The sequence below is a fragment of the Akebia trifoliata genome, chromosome 4, assembly GCF_017979445.1.
Source record: "Akebia trifoliata isolate Shusen 1 chromosome 4, ASM1797944v1, whole genome shotgun sequence".
Lineage (NCBI taxonomy): Eukaryota > Viridiplantae > Streptophyta > Magnoliopsida > Ranunculales > Lardizabalaceae > Akebia > Akebia trifoliata.
In genome coordinates this window covers 3,603,518-3,622,906 of record NC_141378.1, presented here as the reverse complement: position 1 = coordinate 3,622,906, position 19,389 = coordinate 3,603,518, and the positions used below count along the sequence as shown (strand labels likewise).

The following is a 19,389-nucleotide window of genomic DNA, read 5'->3' as shown; positions in this document are numbered from 1 at the left end:
ACTGTGGTTGGAGGAGTGATGGTAGCAGGGATGAAGATAGATTATAGAGGGTGCTTTTATTATCATATTTTTGTCATAGATTGAAAATATGTAGTTTTTGAACTAGACTATGGACGTATTTTTTTCCCCATCCCTTTAATTGGTTATAGTACATTTTCGTTCGTGAAACTTAATTTATGTTTTGTGATGCTTAATTTATATTGGCAGTTATTGAGTTATGGTTGTGACTTTATTTTTAATAATGATATTTCATTTTTGGTGGAGGAAAAAAGATAGGTATCTCAAATATTGACTAAAATTTTGAGGGGGCAATAATTTGATAGCACAAGGGGTGTCTCGGATGTTCACTCAAAATTTGAAGGGGGACTAACAAGGTGAAAAACTGAAAATAGGTAAGCAACGGTTTGAAAACACAGGCAATTTCTCAAATATTAACTAAAATATAAGGGGCTCTATCGAATCCAAACTTGAGAGATCTAAAAATTGAGAGCCCCCTGGCTCCGCACCTGATTGGAGGGTGTCACCCCAATTCTCTCTAATCTTCATTGTTATATTAATTTAATCCTATTTTCTTGCTGTGTGTGTGAGAGAGAGAGAGAGGAGAGAGAGAGAGAGAGAGAGAGAGAGTACTTCTAAATGACCCTTTATTCATTTGTTTAATTAGATCTACTACAACCATGGAACTAGGATCTTATTACACAACTGTTTATCTGAGAAATCAGGTAAACTACGATATCTTATTGGAACACAATTTTTTATTGATATATTAAAATATTTAAAGTAATTAAACGTGACTTTCATGCTTGCCTAGATAGGATTGGGCAATCCTTCCATTTCCTCCTTTTGGGAAAAACCCACCACCTACATGTTCACTCCCAGTGCCGTACACAACTCTCAATATCTCAGCAGGAGTTCGTGAGTAAGATAAGGAGTATGAATCCGCGGCTAAGACATTGGTTGTTGTACGATTTTGTGCTCCTAACTTCGTTGGCACAATGATTCCTTCATCTTTGATGCCACACTTTCCCAATTGGTTCCTCAACACCGAGATTCGTTCTGTGAATTCGGCCACTGTGTGGTTGTATGGCTTCACTACTTCCTTTGCTCTCTCAAACAAATACATCCTTATTACAGCGTCTTGTCCTGATTCTACACCTAAGAGCCCTCCAATCAACTACAACAAAACACACACATTTATTTGATCAGAAAAAAAAAAAAACATGCATTATATGTAGTAGGGCTGTCAATGGATCAAATTAGGTCAGGACCAGAGTTGTTCTGGAACCAATCAGATAATGATTGGATCTAATCTGGAACTCGTTGAGAGGATCACATATGCCCGTTATTGGGTTGTTAATCATGGATCACTAAAATCTGGAGTATCTTATATATGGGACCACATATAAGGTACATCCTTTCTGATGACATGAGATTGAAAGATCTAAAACTTGGTGTGGTACACTAATATGGACGACAACTAGGTCAAATCCTTCACGACACAAGAGAAATCCATAGCTAGCTTCCTCTTTAATGTGGTATGTCTCTTATGTATCTTGTGACACATGACATGAGATTGAAGCATTAACAACCTTCATTTTCCCAGATAGGATCGTGCGAGATTGAAAGATCGAAACCTTGGTTTTCTATCTTAATGGACCACATTTAAATCAAATTGCCCACGACACCACGAGATTGAAATATCCAAACCTTCATCTTTTGAGGGGAAAGGACGTAATATAAGAAAATGATAGAAGAGAAAGGGACTTGCCCAGAGAAAGATATCTCTAAAAAAAAAATCTTATTATTCCTAAAAGATAAGAATTGATAGGACGGTCGTAATCGTGGGCAAAGACTTGAAAAGTCATTCTGATAAACTCTTACCTAACTATTTTAGTTAGACTGCTTCTAGGTGCACCACGTGGAGGGAAACACTGTTATATGACCAATTATTTCTTACAAAAACTATTGAACCAACAATTATTATAAATATATGTAGGAAAAATAATTTAAAAAATACTTTAAAAATAAATAAAATATTTATATTTTAGAATATAGCATGAGTTTTGAGTTGCCCGAATCCTCAACCTAAGATCAATCCGGATTGAGATATTCTAACCCAGGCTCAATTCATCTTCTACATAATTCGGCCCAGCCCAAATCACTAATCAATTGGGATAAGCCCAGGTCGAGCTCGGGCCAATGTACTCAGGTTGCAGCCCTAGTCATGCTGGTCGCATGACTAAGTTTGTAGGATATTTTCCTTGCTAATGTGGCATCCACAATACATGATGGGATGCATAGCACAGGAATGTTGAACACAGTGTTAGACTGCCAATGTGATAGTTCAGTGGGCCTAACGACCTTTAGATTGAAATCTTGCTACAATGTCTTATGATTGGTTGGGCCACCTTGATTCTGTCAAATCCAGGATAGATAGACTTTGTGTGTATGAAAAAATTCTCTCCCTCACTACTTGTTGTGGGTCTCAACAAAACCAGAATATGAAAAAAATATAGATAGACATAGAAAGATCTAAAGAAGAGATAGGTTATAGGGAGAGTTAATCTAATCTTACTCTCTTTGTCTTGTAGCCAATAAGAAATGGATTTGTACCCACGTAACCTACAAGTCCCATATATGGGATCACATAACTCCCCAACATGTAATTAAGACTGTTGGCATAGGGGTCGAATGGAGGCTCCAGTTTGTATCCAAACGCATTATCAAATATTCTCGCAAAATTGCTAGAGCTTAGATCAATCAAAGGCCTTGGAAACCCACCAACCGTCGATTTAATTGCCCTGAAAAAAAAAACCGGTTCAGAAATAACAAAAACCAAGGTGTAAATAATCAAACCGGCCCAAGGGTTTAGGCCAAGGCACATATTAATATATTACCTAAGGTGACCAATTTCTTCGTATCCAAACTCAGTGATGACGTGTCGTGTAACATCATCAAGATTGGCTTTCTTGCCACCAATAGGTGGTGGGCCACCCATGGCTAAAACGGGTTCGATCTGGTCTAGACCTACCCCCAGTGCTCCATACAAGAAAAACTCTGCTTCTAAGTGCTCGAGGTTCAAGGGGAATTGCATTCGGTCCACATCTTCTGGGTGGATCGGAATCCCATGGATCGGATGGGTTGGACCGCATAAAGGGTTCGATTCGCCCATGGAGATGTGGATGGCTGAGACCATCAACATGAAGAAGAGTGAGAGAGAGAGAGAGAAGGTCAAGGTGGCAGCCATGGTGAAGAAGACAAAGTTGATAAGAAGAAGAAGAAGTATGAGAAGATGTTAAGGTGGTAGGTTCTTTATATAACACAGCTGAGTTACGTCATCCCTCTCTTTGTTGTTCGACACCTCGAATGCAGTCAGGTGCGGAGCCTGAAATTGAGTTTGAGTACGAATTTGATTTCTCAATGTGGATGTGACTCGAGTTGATGATTTCTTGTCGTGTGGTTTTGTAATTTCGAAATATCTTGAATACCTTCCAGTGTTTTCAAATTGATAAGATAGTCGTTTGACCCTAGCCTTTACTCAGAAAATAATGATGAAAATGACCCAAATAACATCATCTTTATATCCATTGTCTTTGAAAATTTACCACCTCTAACCTATTCAGATTCTTATGTAATCGTCATCTTCAACTTCATATGTCAAAAACCCTTGATTTTCTATTTATATAAAAAAAATACCTTTTATTTTATTTTATTTTATTTTATTGAGGTTTGAAGGAGATAATCCATAATCTAGATGTTGAAGATTTGATTAAAATTATATTTTAAGTGAATGAGATTTGGGGGAGAAAAATAAAATATTTTCATCTAGAAGTTGTCTTCAGATGACAGCGGTCAAAACGAGTGTATGCCATCAGTTTCAAAACACAACAAATTTTCTCACAGTAAAACAGCAAAGTTACTCTACTTTCCTCTCACCTTATAATAAGGACACAGACTTAGCTCACCTTTAGAGTCGAAGTCCACGCATCAAACTTAGACTCGTCTCCCTCAAGGTAGTTGAAGCTGGCAGGGACCAATTTTGATTGGTAGTTTCTGTTTTTCTACGAAGGCATGTTTGATTGCATGAAAAATATTTACATGGCAAATGATGTAGAGGTAAATCTTTTTTCACCGTTTGACACGTCATGAAAAATCATAAGAAAAATTAGATTAATTTTATTTTTAATATTATTCAAATATTATTTTATCATTTGAATTTTTTTTTTTAATGATAAAACAATATTTAAAAAACCTTAAAAATAAAATTAATCTATGAATTTAAATAATAATATACTCATCCATATATTAAATATCATACTTAAATGATTTTTTATTATTTAGGTTTGCTACCTAAATTAAAATATTATTAAAAAAATGTTAAAAATAATTACATTTAAAAAGAATGATAAAATAACAATTACAAAATGTTAAAAATAAACACTAAAAAATAGTATTTAAAAAATTGTAAAATAAAATTAGTTTTTATTATTCTCAATTAAACTAATCAGACTAATGATAATAAAAATTCAACCTTCTACGAAGTTAAAAATAAACACTAAAAAATTGTAAAATAAAATTAGTTTTTATTATTCTCAATTAAACTAATCAGACTAATGATAGTAAAAAATTCAACCTTCTACATCTTTTGTTATTAATTTAAAAAAAAAAAAAATTTAAAGTAGTAGTCTCATTTGTAATTTAAAATTCTAGTCAAAGGGATTTTTGAACGATCATTGTACTGTTGAAAAAGGATAGTTGTTAGCTTTGATAACAAACCACCTTATTTATGGGGATCATAGAGGCCTGCCTTACAAGTTCATTGGTTTTGACTACCTACTAGGTTTAAACGTAAAACAACGGGGCATTTATAAGATCCAATTTTCTCTCGTTGTGGAAAATCGTTTTCTTAGGGGGTAGGGGTGAGAAAAGACACAATGTGAAAAAAAACCTATATTTGACATTCCAAGGCCATCCAATTTTATAAAATTTGACGGATCAAAGCATCAAATTTTTCATTTTCAAATTTTCGTTTTCGATGGACCGAACCCGTTAATGGAGGATGGTGAGAAATTTGATGGCTCTAAGCCGTTGAATTAGGGATCACCAAAATTTTCAGCAGTCATAGATCATCAAAATTCACTTTCTAAAATTTGTGGGCTTTGACCCTTCGAATTTTTCTGTCAAAAATTTCAGTTTTTATATAGTAAGATATTCCCCTTGAAACGACAAATTTTATAGGCATGGCAAATCCTTTTCCCCGCACTTTTAATTAACTTTGCTGTCAAACACGTTAAATTACTAATTTTTCTCGGGAAATGATTTGTCATCGTATTTGTCTTGCAATTAAACACGCCCTAAGTGATTTATCATGGGTCCCCAATTTTAAATAATATAAAATATGACAATGCTGAAATACCATTGACATCATTTCAATTCACACATACGAAACCACATATGCTTTTCATCCAAGAGTGAGAAGCATCTATGATTTGGGCACACCAACGTGTGAAGCGACGTCAATTTCAGTTTTACTCCAGCACTCCAATGTTTCCCATCTCTATAATAGGAAACGGATCCTAAAAAGGCATCAAAGAATCCCAAAATCAACCAATCTCTCAATTAGGAAATAAATTATAGAAAATACCATCCAATAGCATTTTTGCTTTAATTGTAACCACATACATTGAACCATCCTTGTCAGTTGTCACCACAACTTGATACTAGGGAACAAAAAAAAATTATCACATGCAAATTATCAAGGATTCCAAAATCAGCCAAAAGAGGTAGGAATCCTATGCTACAGATTTTTTTAATTAAAAGTAATTTCCTTTATCGTGACCACATACATTCTACCATCCTCGTAATCCAAAACATAAAGTAATTTCCTTTATCGTGACCACATACATTCTGCCATCCTCGTAATCCAAAACATATATTGATAGTAAATATAAAATTCATGAAACTATTAGATCATAGAGGGGGCTTTTCAATGAAATCTAGAAGGGAGTAGTTGGAAGAGTGACGGTGACAACGATGAAGATAGGTTATCGAGGTGAATTTTATTATCATATCTTTGTCATAAGTGGAAAATATATAATTTTTTTTATTAAGGTTATGGACACATTTGTTTTTTTTCTTTTTCCATCCCTTTAATTGATTGTGATACATTTTTTGTGGTAAAACCTAGTTTTAGGGGCAAAGTTAGTAAGGAGTTGGTGGGGGCAATTGCCCCCACAGAACTTTGAGACACCCTTATATTTTCAATTAATTATATGCTCCATTTGTCCCCACTCTCTCGCCTCTCTCCCCATTTGACCCCATACTCTCACCTCCCTCCAATCCCCACCCCCGCTCCCTCCTTCAATTTTTTGTTGATGACATTGCCTCTTAACCAGGGCTTCTCATATACTAATTGAAAATGACCTAAATATCATTTTCTTCAACTTCTAACCAAAAATCTGTGAATTTCTCTTTAAAATCATTCATCTTCAAGTTCTTCAATTATACAACTAATCCTAGTTTGCCCCCACTACAAGAAAATCTTGGCTCCACCCTTGACTTAGTTTATGTTTTGTGATGCTTAATTTATAATAGAAGATATTGATTTATGGTTGTGTTACTTTATTTTTAGTAATGATATTTTATTTTTTGTAGTGAAAAAAGAGAGATACCTCAAATATTGACTAAAATTTTGAGGGAGCAATAGTTTGAAAGCAAAAGCGGTGTCTCAGATGTTTACTCAAAATTTGAAGGGGGTGAAAAACAAAAAATGTGTATGTAACCGCTAGAAAACATGAGTGATTTTTTTGTTGTTGTTGTTGTTGATAAATTACATTTCATTCATAAAATAGAACCAGGTTGGTAGAGATAACCAACCCGGCGAGACCTTACAAACATATGTTATTTTCGCATAGAGCAACAAATCCCATCGTAATTGTACAAAAAATCTTCAAAGAACAGACCCCTAAACTCCTTATATATACTTTGGACCAACAAAAGATAAGATCCAAAATGGTATAATCATATCTAGACAGTCTTTCTGTTTCCTTTCAAACCATACTCCCCAACAGATTGCGAATGATATTATACTTTACAACAACCTCTTTGCACCGTTAAACGAGTGCCCAATTGTCGACCAACAAGTAAAAAGATCCCTAATTGATTTGGGAAGACATGTTATAATCCCATACAACTTAAAAAAATGAGTCCAAATGCCATGTGTGAATTTACAATAAAGAAGATGATTCGATGATTTATTATTATCCATGCATGACACACAACAATTTGCCCCGCACCAGCCATGCTGCATCAAAAAGTCCACCATTTAGATACTTCTTAGAACTGTCGTTCATGTGAAAATGGCGACTTTACTTGACACTTTTGGACCCCAAATTGAAACATGAGGAAGGGGCAACTCCCCCATTCCTACTCCGCTCTTGATTAGGGGGTGTCGCCCTAAGTCTCTCTAATCTTCATTGTTATAATAATTTAATCATATTTTCTTGGAGAGAGAGAGAGAGAACTATCCACCAATACATATTGGCGTATTTCTGAATCACCCTTTATTCATTTGTTTCATTAGAACTACATCCATCAAACTAGGATCTTATTATACAACTGTTTATCTGAGAAGTCATGCAAACTATGATCTTAGAACACAATTTTTGTATGATATATTTTAATATTTAAAGAAACTAAAAGTGACTTTCATGCTTGCTTAGATAGGATCGGGCAATCCTTCCATTTCCTCCTTTTGGGAAAAACCCACCACCTACATGTTCACTCCCAGTGCTGTACACAACTCGCAATATCTCAGCAGGAGTTCGTGAGTAAGATAAGGAGTATGAGTCCGCGGCTAAGACATTGGTTGTTGTACGATTCTGTGCTCCTAACTTCGTTGGCACAATGATTCCTTCATCTTTGATGCCACACTTTGCCAATTGGTTCCTCAACCCCGAGATTCGTTCTGTGAATTCGGCCACTGTGTGGTTGTACGGCTTCACTACTTCATTTGCTCTCTCGAACAAATACATCCTTATTACAGCGTCTTGTCCTGATTCTACACCTAAGAGCCCTACAAGCAACTACAACAAAACACACATTTATTTTATAAGAAAAAAAAAAGCATACATTATATGTGGTGGGGCTGTCAATGGATTAAATCGGATCGGGACTAGGGTTGATCTGGTACCAATCAGATAATGATTGGATCGAACCTGGAACTCACTGAGAGGATCACAAATGCCCATTATTGGGTTGTTCATCATCGAACACTAAAATCTGGAGTATCTTATATATGGGATCACATATAGGGTACATCCTTTATGATGACATGGGATTGAAAGATTTAAACCTTGGTGTGGTAAACTAATATGGATGACAACTGGGTCAAATCCTTCACGACACAAGAGAAACATCCATAGCTAGCTTCCTCTTTAATGTGGTATGTATCTTGTGACACATGACATGAGATTGAAGCATTAAAAACCTTCATTTCCCCAGATAGGATCACACCACGATACAAGATTGAAAGAAAATGATAGAAGAGAAAGAGACTTACCCAAAACATCCAAGAGAAATATATCTCTAAAAAATTATATTAATCCTTAAAAAATAAGAATTGGTTGGACAATCGCAATTGTGGGTTTAGACTCGAAAAATCCTTTTGAAAAACTCTAACCTAACTACGTTAATCAGACTGCTTCTACGTGCGGAGGGAAAAATGGTTATAGCCGAGTAATTGACTATGCCCGATTTTTCCTCTATGTGGCACTCCCAAAACTCCTAGTCATGCCTAGTGCTGCAACCTGGGCGGGTTGGAAGGTAACCCTAGGCTCAAACAAAATGGCAAAACCCTCAACTTGCGCTCAACTCAACTCAACCAAACCATTGGACTTGAGCTCATTAACCCGAGCTTGAGTATCTAAAATTGGGTTGAGTTTACGTTAGTCTGAGTTAGGTAATTTTGGGTGGTTGGGGCTCGTTGAACAATCGTAATTCTATTTTTATTAACAAATATAGGTAATTTTCGGTGGTTGGGGTTCGTTGAACAACCCTAATTCTACTTTTATATAACAAATAAATTTTATATCTTAAACAAGATATAAAATATCAAAAACAAAATCAATAGACTATATATAAACATATATAATAATAAGCTCAAATAGGAGAAAAGTAAAAATAATAATAATAAAAAAGATTCCATTTCCTTAATTACTACAAATATATATAGAAAGAAATAATTAAAATATATATATTAAGGCCCAAGCTCACCTATCAACTGGGTTGAGTTTGGGTTGATAACCTGGTTGAGTTCGGGCCAACCCAACTAGGTTGCAACCCTAGTCATGGTGGTGGCATGACTTTTAGTATGGTATTTTCCTTGCGAGTCGTGCAAGAGTGACCTCGGCTTGGACACACGAGGGACACCTCGACGTAATGGCACGCGCATGTTCGTAGATCTGTTTTACTCGTATCTTGGAGAAAAATATCTAGAGGCATGCGTGAGCCATCACATCAAGATGTCCACGCGTGTTCCCCAGTGAGGTCACTCCAGCATTAATCTTTCCTTGCTATTGTAACATCCAAAATACATAATGGGATGCCACGGGAATGTAGATCACACAATTTTAAGATCGTGAAAAAGAAGTTATAGCATGAAATCTACAAGTTGAGGTGTAGATCTAGTCGACAAAAAAATTGTTGTTTTTTTTTATATAAAAAATAATTTAATTTATACCATGAAATCTACACCTCGAGGTGTTAGACTGCCAATGTGACAGTCCATGTGGGCTTAACGACCCTTAGATTTGAAATCTTGCATACAATGTCGTATGATCCAGATTCTGTGAAATCCAGGACAGATTGACTTTTATGTATGAGAAAAAAATTCTCCCTTAGGTAATCTTGTTGTGGGTCTAAACAAAACCTGAATATGAAAAATATAGATAGAAATGGAAAGATAAAAAGAAGAGATGGGTTATAGGGAGAGTCAATCTAATCTTACCCTCTTAGTCTTGTAGCCAATAAGAAATGGATTTATACCCACGTAACCTACAAGTCCCATGTATGGGATAACATAACTCCCCAACATGTAATTAAGACTGTTGGCATATGGGTCGAATGGAGGGTCCAGTTTGTATCCAAACGCATTATCAAATATTTTCGCAAAGTTGCTAGAGCTTAGATCAATCAAAGGCCTTGGAAACCCACCAACCGTCGATTTAATTGCCCTGAAAAAAAACCCGGTTCAAAAACTAACAAAACCAAAGTGTAAATAATCAAACCGGCCCAAGGGCTTAGGTCCAGGCACATATTACCTAAGGTGATCAACTTCTTCGTATCCAAACTCAGTGATGACGTGTCGTGTAACATCATCAAGATTGGCTTTCTTGCCGCCAATAGGTGGTGGGCCACCCATGGCTAAAATCGGTTCGATCTGGTCTAGACCGATCCCTAGTGCCCCATACAAGAAAAACTCAGCTTCTAAGTGCTCAAGGTTCAAAGGGAATTGCATTAGGTCCACATCTTCTGGGTGAATCGGAATACCATGGCCCGGATGGGTTGGACCGCATGAAGGGTTCGATGCACCTATGGAGATGTGGATGCCTGAGATCATCAACATGAAGAAGAGTGAGAGAGAGAAGGTGAAGATGGTAGCCATGGTGAAGAAGACAAAGTTGATAAAGTTATTAAAATGGTAGGTTCTTTATATAACAGCTGAGTAAATGTAGTGAGATGCGGAGCCCGATTAAAGCGGCACGTGGCGTGCAAAAATTGAGTTTGAGGAAGAATTTGATGTCTCATTGTGTACAAAATGATTGATGACCATGTGAGACTTGTTTAAATCCGCTAACCCATGTCATATGTAAGGGTGTCAATGGGTCGTTTCCGGTTCGATTATTAAGGGACTTAGAACCATAAAAATTATATTTATTGTGATTATGGTTCTTGTTGGTTCCAAGTCCGGTTTCAAAATAAATGGAATCGGATCCAAAACTGCTAAAAACATGGATATCGATTCTCAAGAATTAGAATGAAAAAAATAGTATTTCAAATTATGGGTGCAACTTGGTTTGGTTTGGTTTGGTTCAGTTTGAGGTCAAATTGAAATCGAACCATCATAGGTCGATTCCACTAAATTAGAATTGGAATCAAATTAAATTAAGGTCAGCTTAATTCGGTTCGATTCTATAGATTGTCAATATTCTATAAATTATAAATTAGAAATAACATATATTTAATCAAAAAAACAAACAAATAATAAACATAAGATTTTATACAGCAAATCTTAATCTATGCATAAAAAAATCATTAATTTATCCATAATAAAGTCTTTAATTTGTGTTCTTACTCCTAAAATAATTCATAATACATTAATATACATATATATTTATTTATTTATTATTTCAAGGGTTTGGTTCTCGGTTTGGTTCAATTCTTTAAAAGTTTGATCTGAGAATCGAACCAAATTGATCGGTTCTCCATTTTCTTAACCCGGAACTAAATCGCAACGTATTTCAAACCACCCTAAAACTATCAATTTGGTTTGGTTTTCGATTTGAATCGGATTAAGTTGCACCCCTATTTCAAATCATTATAAAACTTTTATCATTTAAAAAAATTAACAAATTATTTATAAAATTATTAATTTAGTTATAATTTGTTAAACTAACGATACAAATTAATAAAAAAAATTCATCTTAATTAGAAGTAAAATTTTTTAAAAGAGATAGCTTGTTTTAAACTTCAATCGATAATCTATATGAAAAATTAAAGAATTTTATATAATATGCATTAATTTTGAAATAAAATAATATCTTAAATGATTTATAACATTAAAAAAAATGACAAAATAAATCAGTTCCGGATACCCATTGGATAGAAACTAACGGTTGTAGTTACTATCGGTTTGGTTCCATTTTAGACCTACCTCTAATCGATTCCAATAAAAAGAGAATCGAAATTAGGGTTTTTGATCTCGATTATGGTTTGATTTTGATTAAATGGGTACCCATTGTCACCCCTAGTCATATGGGACTTGAATTAATGATTTCTTGTCATTTGGACGTTTGATTTGGTAATTTTGAAATACCCTCCATTGCATTTAAAATGATGAGATAATCCTTTCACCTCAGCCTTTAAAAATATATATATATTCAAAAATGACCTAAATACATTCATCTACACTTTACAACTTCTTAGATACAATTTTCATAACTTATTCAAATACTTATGTAATCATCTTCAACCTCATATGTCAAAAACCCTTGGGTTTTTCTATTTTAAATTCCATCAACTTCTAGTTTAAAAAAGGAAGAAGCAACTTACCTTGTTTTTTTTGAGATTTGAAGGAGATAATCTAGAATCTAGACGTTGAAGATTTGATTAAAAATATTTTACCATTATGTTTTAAGTGAAAAGGTTTTGAGGAAACAGATCAAATATTTTCATCAAGAGGTTGTTTGAAAAGGGCATTTAAGTCATTTAGCTATAATCTGTAGATGACAGCGGTCAAAGTTATCTATGGCATCAGTTTGAAAACAACAAAATTTTTGTCAGATAACATCAAGATTCTATCACAATAAAACAGCAAATAAACTTTCCTCTTACCTTACAATGCGGACTCAGACTTAGCTCGCCTTTAGATGCGAAGTCCACGCATCATACTTAGCTCATCTCTCTAAAAGGTAGTTGAAAGTGGTAGGGACATTTGATTAGTAAGATACTAATCTAACGGTACTAGTGCGACTTCTACAACACTGTGATTCAAGTGACTTTTTTCTTTGGTGGAGCCGCACGTACCAATTATTCTAACACGTGTTCAACAACTACGTATAGTCACTTTTTATGTTAGGAGGCATATAGAGAAAGAATTGAAGATGTGACTTGGGGAGCATATCTAATCGTCCTTACCATCTCAGTTAGCCTCTGATAGTTGGTTCAAGTGATGTATATGTAATTGCACCTAACGTTTCATTTCGATAATCTTACAAATCGCCCAATTTTTAAATCTGTAAAAATATGCAATTTCAATTGTTTGTACACAAAATCAGCGATCAAGATTTTAACCTATAATTACTTGATGTTTTCTTGATTTACACAGTTTATCCTAACCATAGGAAATAGATTCAAAAAAGATCTCAAGAATTAAAAAAATCAGCCAATCCCTAGATTTGGAAATAAATCATAGGGAGTCCTATCCTTTAGATTAATTTTTTGAATTTATTGTAACCACATAAATTGTAGCATCCTTGTAATCCTATCTTTATCTTTATGTTTTATACTTCATACAACACAATAACCATTTTTCTTTCTACATATATGATTTGTACCATTAAAAACAAAGTAATTGTTTTATTGTAATAAATAGTTATCAAATAGCTTTATCTTTTTATACTTCATATATACAATAAGTAATAGAATAATTTATCCAATAATAATCACCAATTGTTTTTTTCTATCTTTATATTTTATCCAAGTGGAAACAAAAATAACTATTAAAAAAAAAAATCTAAAGTAATTTATATAAGTTATTGTAAATTATGTATATAATATTTTATTTTAAAATTTTTGAAATTAAAAAAAGATTTGATTTACTCAAACCTAGAATTGAAACAGAACTCAATTTTTTTTTTTTTTGTTCAATTCAATTTTGGGTTTTACCTTTACAATAAAACTCGAACTCGAACCAAATCCAAAAAACTAGTCCACATTCTTTAGAAGTGAGTACAAATCTCTAGGAAATCAATGATTTTCTTCACATCTCAACTGTCCGTTTGATGGAGAGGTTTGAAAAGTCCAAAACCTTATATTCAAGTATTTTGAAGTGAGATAATTTTTTTTCAAAATCTATTTAGAGTTAGGATCCAGGACAGTGTCTCGTTCCTATAAAATAGGAATGGTGTCTACTAGGCAGGATTTGGTTGGTTTTTAATACATATTGAGCTCTTAAACAAGTCGTGCATGCAACTGTGTTTTAAATGTAACCAAAATGTGTCACATAGGCACCGTTTGTTGCTATAGGAACCAGACATCGTTCTGGATTACAACTCTATAATAAAACACAATCATAGGTCCTAGTTATTATAGTTTTTGGTAGATAAACATCCCACTCCAACAATTACGAAATGGGATCCACAATATTCTATTTTATTATTTTTTCTCCTCATCCCCTTCAATTTTATTGTCTTTCCTCCCCCCCCCCCCTTTATTTTCAATAATATCCCTCTAATTTTACCATCGTTAATCTTTTACCTCTTTTTCCAATAATAACCCTTTAAATTTACTCTCTTTCCTCTTTTACCCTTTAAATAAAAAGACATGCCCTTTTACCCACTCTTTTAATAATAACTCTTCAACTTTATTATTATTTTTCTTTTAGTATTTTAACCTCTTTTTTTATATTTATAATACTCCTCTAATTTTATTATTTTTTCATTTTTACCCCTATTAACTCCAAAGAGGATGATGTTACATGACAACTCCACTTCTTTTACAAAAAGTTGGTGGTGGAATTAAGGCCACCAACCCTCACTACGTAGGTGGTAGAGCTGGTAGCCCTAACCTTCTTCTTTAATATAGTACCATATTTGACTGATTTAGTCACTTTGATTTTTAAATAAAACCAAAATTGCTAGATAAAATTTTAAGATACCAAAGTTGCTAAGCAGGTTACAGTTCATAAATAAAAATATCATGATTTTAGTTCAACATATGTTTTCACCTACTCAGAGTCAACCCTAGTCACATTAGTCAATGTTTGTATTTTTTCAAGAAATAATAAAATATTATTTTTTAATCAATAATGATTCTTTATTAGAAGGATATTATTAAAAAAGATCTTTAAAAATGATGGTGTAAGAGAGGAAAGATAATAAAATTAGAAGGAAATTATTAAATAAAGAATAAAGGAAATGATTGGAGAGGAGAGTAAAAAGAATAAAATTGAACGGGTAGGAGAAAAGCAATAAAATGATTTACCATAACTGGATGAGACATTTGTCTCCCTCAAGTGGGTTCTACCGTTGTTCTAGACTCTTTACATCATCTATAAGAAAAAGTAGATTCAGACCAAAGAGTTAGGTTAATAGTCGTCTATACAAGGGTTACCCAATTCATTAGCGAAGTACCAAATCGGTTCGAACAGAATCAACTCATGGTACGGTTCACTCCGAGTTCGTGAATTGCAGCAAACCACACAAATTTCATTTTACTTTAGTTATTTTACATCCCCTTCCACAGGTTGATTATATTTGAGATATTCTCCAAAATTTTAAATTGAAAACAGACCGCTTTTATGTTTGTTTTTATTAAAAAACCAATGAAAAATGACCAAACATCCTGATTTTCAACATATAAATGAGAAAAACTAGATACTTTCTTCCCAAAATCCACCATCTCCTTTTACCCTATTCATTAATTCAACCTTCAAATACCCTCATCTCTATTTACACTTACGAACCGGGTTCATTCTTAAGTCGCAAGCCACAAATCCGAATTCAAAGTGAGTAGACCCACGAATCAAGTAACATAGATTTATAAAAATAATGAATAGATGGTAAGAAAAGAGGTCTAAATTCCAAATTTTAAAAAAATATGCTTAGATTCTTCAATTATACTAAATTTAGATGTCGTTAACTTCGAAGATATGTAATTTGTTCGTTTTGATTTTCGATTGGGAAGATGTGATGTATTGAAAGCATCGTTTGGATTGTACGACAACTATTTTCACAATTTTTATGGAAAAATTTGATGCTTTGAATATTAAGATTGAATTGAATTAAAGACAATAGTACTAGAATAAGGGGTGGCAATATTAACATGACACACAGACACGACATGAAATGAAAATTACACGAAATTTATAGGTTTGGGTCAAACCTAATTATGGTTGGGTCATAATAGTGTTAACCCGTCTAACACAATTACTAAATAAGTCATGTCTAGGTTAGGGACATCTACCCGCTTAACCCATTTTGATACGTTTAACTATTGTATCTTAACGTCTTGTTTTAAAATATAAAATATAGGAGGTATTTAAAATATCAACTATATTTTAAGAGTTTTTAATTTCTTTTTTTTCAAAAAATATATTTGTAACACATTTTCTTTTAATTTTATAAGATATTTTTCAAATAATTAAGGGTTAAGCTTTTAGTTTGAGAAAGAAAATCATTTCTTTAACTTGGTAAAGAAAGTTTTCTTAATTCATTACCTTGTGACATCCAAAAACATGATCCAATTACATAGGTATATAGAAGACAAAATTTTAAGAATTTTGAAAATTTTATTTTGAAAAATAGTTATTTTTTACTATTGAATTTTGATTTTAAATTTAGGAGTTTGGTAACCATTCATTTTCAACATCTGGGATCAAACTCAAATTTTTTTTTTTTTTTTAATATTATTTTTTCAACGAAATCTAGAAGGTTGTAATTAGAGGATTGATAGTGACAAGGATGGAGATAGATTATAAAAGTTGCTTTTATTAAAAAAAAAATTTGGTCATAGGTAAAGATATCTAGTTTTTGAACTAGGCTATGGACACATTCATTTTTTCTTCTTTTTCCCATCTCTTTAATTGGTTGTGATACAATTTTTGTGGTGAAATTTAATTTATGTTTTGTGATACTTAATTCATGTTGGTGGATATTGATTTATGGTTGCGTGACTTCATTTTTAGTAATATTATTTTATTTTTTTGTGATGGAAATGAAACTTATTTTTTTCATTTTATATTAAAATTTTATTGAATGAGTTATACGGGTCGGGTCAGATTAACTATTTAATAGATATGTCGGATTTGAGTTTAAGTTTTTTACATGATTATTAAATGGGTTGGGTTGGGTAAATTTTCAAAACACCCTTACTTCAACACAACTCGACCCATTTCCGACTAGAATGGATGGTCCCTTAGAGAAGTCCTCGTGTTGCAAACCTCCCTCTTTAACTCATAAAAAAAAAAATGAATTGAAAATGTCAGTACAACAGATTTGATGAAAATTAAAAGTATTTTTGACATTCTTAAGAAATCATTATATTATTTTAGATGAATAATTAAGATTTTTATTATTATTAAGTATTAAGTTAAATTTGGGGTTTATTTTCTATAATAGATCCCACGAATATATAAAAAATGACCTGATTTTTTAATATTATTTCCGCTTAGGTTTTCTTTTAATTCCTTTATGAACTTTTTGGTTTGCTCAGCAGATTGAATCCTTGAAGGGGGTTTTCCTAGTTTTTATCTCTAAGAAATCCTGACTTACACATAGATCAAAGTTTTATCTCTCTATCTGTTCCGTCATTATCCTAATTAACCTACATCAAAACTGATCAAAATATTTCATTAGATCAGCTAAAGATCAAAGATCTCAAGTGGTTCATCTGACAAAAAACCATTAAAAATTATCATTAATTTTTGTTTTTGTTTTGATAATTGGGTATCCTGTAGATAGCGAACTAAGCTCGTATCTGGGCTTTGCCCAGTCCATGGATTATGATTTTGTCTAAGGATTAGTCTCGGGCAAGTAAATGAAAGTGCGCCCTCGTAGGTGGCCCCTGAGGAATTAATGCTTATATTGGGTATCAAACTCACAATTTACGAACTTTCACTGTTTATTGATTCGAAATCATTAATTAATTTGAATTATGGATATATAGATAAGGATTTGTGAATAATGCATTCCTTTTTAATCTTTACTATATGGCGGAGCAGAAGTGGTTGGACATGAATATTTGAATTTCAAAAAGACCCCTACCTTGACATTTAAACTTAATATGATCAATGTCTTTTTTGTCAAAAATCAAGAAAATTGCATTGCATAACCCTAAGATTCACATTGTTACTTTTAAAGATTACCAACAAAAAAAAAAAAAAAATTCTTTTTTACCATGTAATACTAAAAACTCTTTTAAGCAATGTTTCAATTACAAATAAACCCTTTTGATAAATGTGCGTTTGCACATGCAACCTTCTAGTAAAGATAAAAGAGATCTAGTCATCCATAATAAAAACCAAACACTCTTAAGATGACATAATAGAGTTTTAAAGTAAAGGTAATAAAATAAAATATAAACACATGATCCTAACCTTAGAAACACGAAATCCAGCAGTTAGAATTATCTTCGAGATAAGTATCTTTGAGATATGTATGTCATGTTGGGGTTGAAGCAAAAACATCCTTAGACAAAGTGTCAACCTTGACTTTTGTCTCGAATGTTCATTTCTAATCTCCTTATGTAATCTATAACAAGAAGTTGATATAGACAAAGAGTTGGGTCTTCTAAATTATATAACTGAGGATATAGGTCTTATCGTCTGTAATTTCAATGAATAGATGGTGAGAAAAGAGGGCCAGATTATAAACTACTACTAAGTTTAGATGTCATTAACTTCTGAGATGCAATAAAGAAGATGTCCGATGTATCCAAAAACTAATTCAGATTGTACAACAATTTTTTTTTTTCTTTTTTTGTTTAATTGGGGGGAATTTTGATCATTAATTTATTCATTAAAGTTTAATGCTGAGCTGAAAGTTTGGAATACTATATATGAAAAATAAAAGTATTTGTCATTAGTAAAAAAGTAATGTTAATAATTAGATCTTTTTTAAATATTTAATTAGGTTTAAGGTTTTTATTTTGTTGTAAATATATGTTAAAATGTAGATAGGACTTGGTTGTTATAATGCTATTTCTTGAATTAACACCCTTCAAAGGTTTTATTTATTTATTTATTTTTGTAAAGATTTTTCACCATGAAATCACGCCTTCGATGGAGTTGTATATCTCCTTTTTCCATGCCATTCTTCCATCTATCCTACATCAAAACTCAAAAAAAAAAAAAAATCATTTAATCAAAAGGTCAATAAAGATAAAAAATATTTTGGGATTGATATGACAAAAGAAACAAATATGAACAGTGATCTGATTGAAGATAAAATATTAGGTATTTTAGAAACATGCCCTTTAAAATTGGTGATATTAAGTTACCCCCTTGTAAATTGCAAGATTAGGACTATCCCTTGACTGTAGGTGAAGGTTGCGTTTTCCTGATGATTTAACGGTGAAATAATGATTATTTTCAAAATGCTCTTTACATACTTAAATTAGTAATTACTAAGTCAAAATTTGAAAAAAAAAAATCAAAATTTCACTATTAAATAATTAAGGAAAAACAAATTCTACTTCCCGTCAAGGGGATAAGCCTAATCTTGCATTTTGCAGAGGGGGTAAACCTAACGTCACCATTTTTACAGGATAGTGTTTCTAAAATACCTTAATTTATAACTCCTAAGTCATTAACAGTGACTCCATTGAACTACTAACTCCCTTAAACCCCATGAGATTCTCGCATCTTAGGCTACTTATATTTTGAAAAATCAG

General features: G+C 32.8%; 2 protein-coding genes across 2 annotated transcripts; both read right to left on the bottom strand.

The window, feature by feature from the left end:
- Positions 1 to 627: 627 nt before the first annotated feature.
- LOC147403030 (ferritin-like catalase Nec2) lies at positions 628 to 3,276 on the bottom strand. The gene is made up of 3 exons (XM_086438475.1): positions 2,898 to 3,276; positions 2,576 to 2,801; positions 628 to 1,174 (listed from the first exon to the last, which is right to left on the bottom strand). The coding sequence occupies exons 1-3, from the start codon at positions 3,245 to 3,247 to the stop codon at positions 785 to 787; spliced, it is 966 nt and encodes a 321-aa protein (XP_086294601.1). The 5' UTR covers positions 3,248 to 3,276; the 3' UTR covers positions 628 to 784.
- A 4,271-nt stretch (positions 3,277 to 7,547) lies between these two features.
- Positions 7,548 to 10,696, bottom strand: LOC147403029 (ferritin-like catalase Nec2). The gene is made up of 3 exons (XM_086438476.1): positions 10,320 to 10,696; positions 10,007 to 10,232; positions 7,548 to 8,084 (listed from the first exon to the last, which is right to left on the bottom strand). The coding sequence occupies exons 1-3, from the start codon at positions 10,661 to 10,663 to the stop codon at positions 7,695 to 7,697; spliced, it is 960 nt and encodes a 319-aa protein (XP_086294602.1). The 5' UTR covers positions 10,664 to 10,696; the 3' UTR covers positions 7,548 to 7,694.
- Positions 10,697 to 19,389: the final 8,693 nt, after the last annotated feature.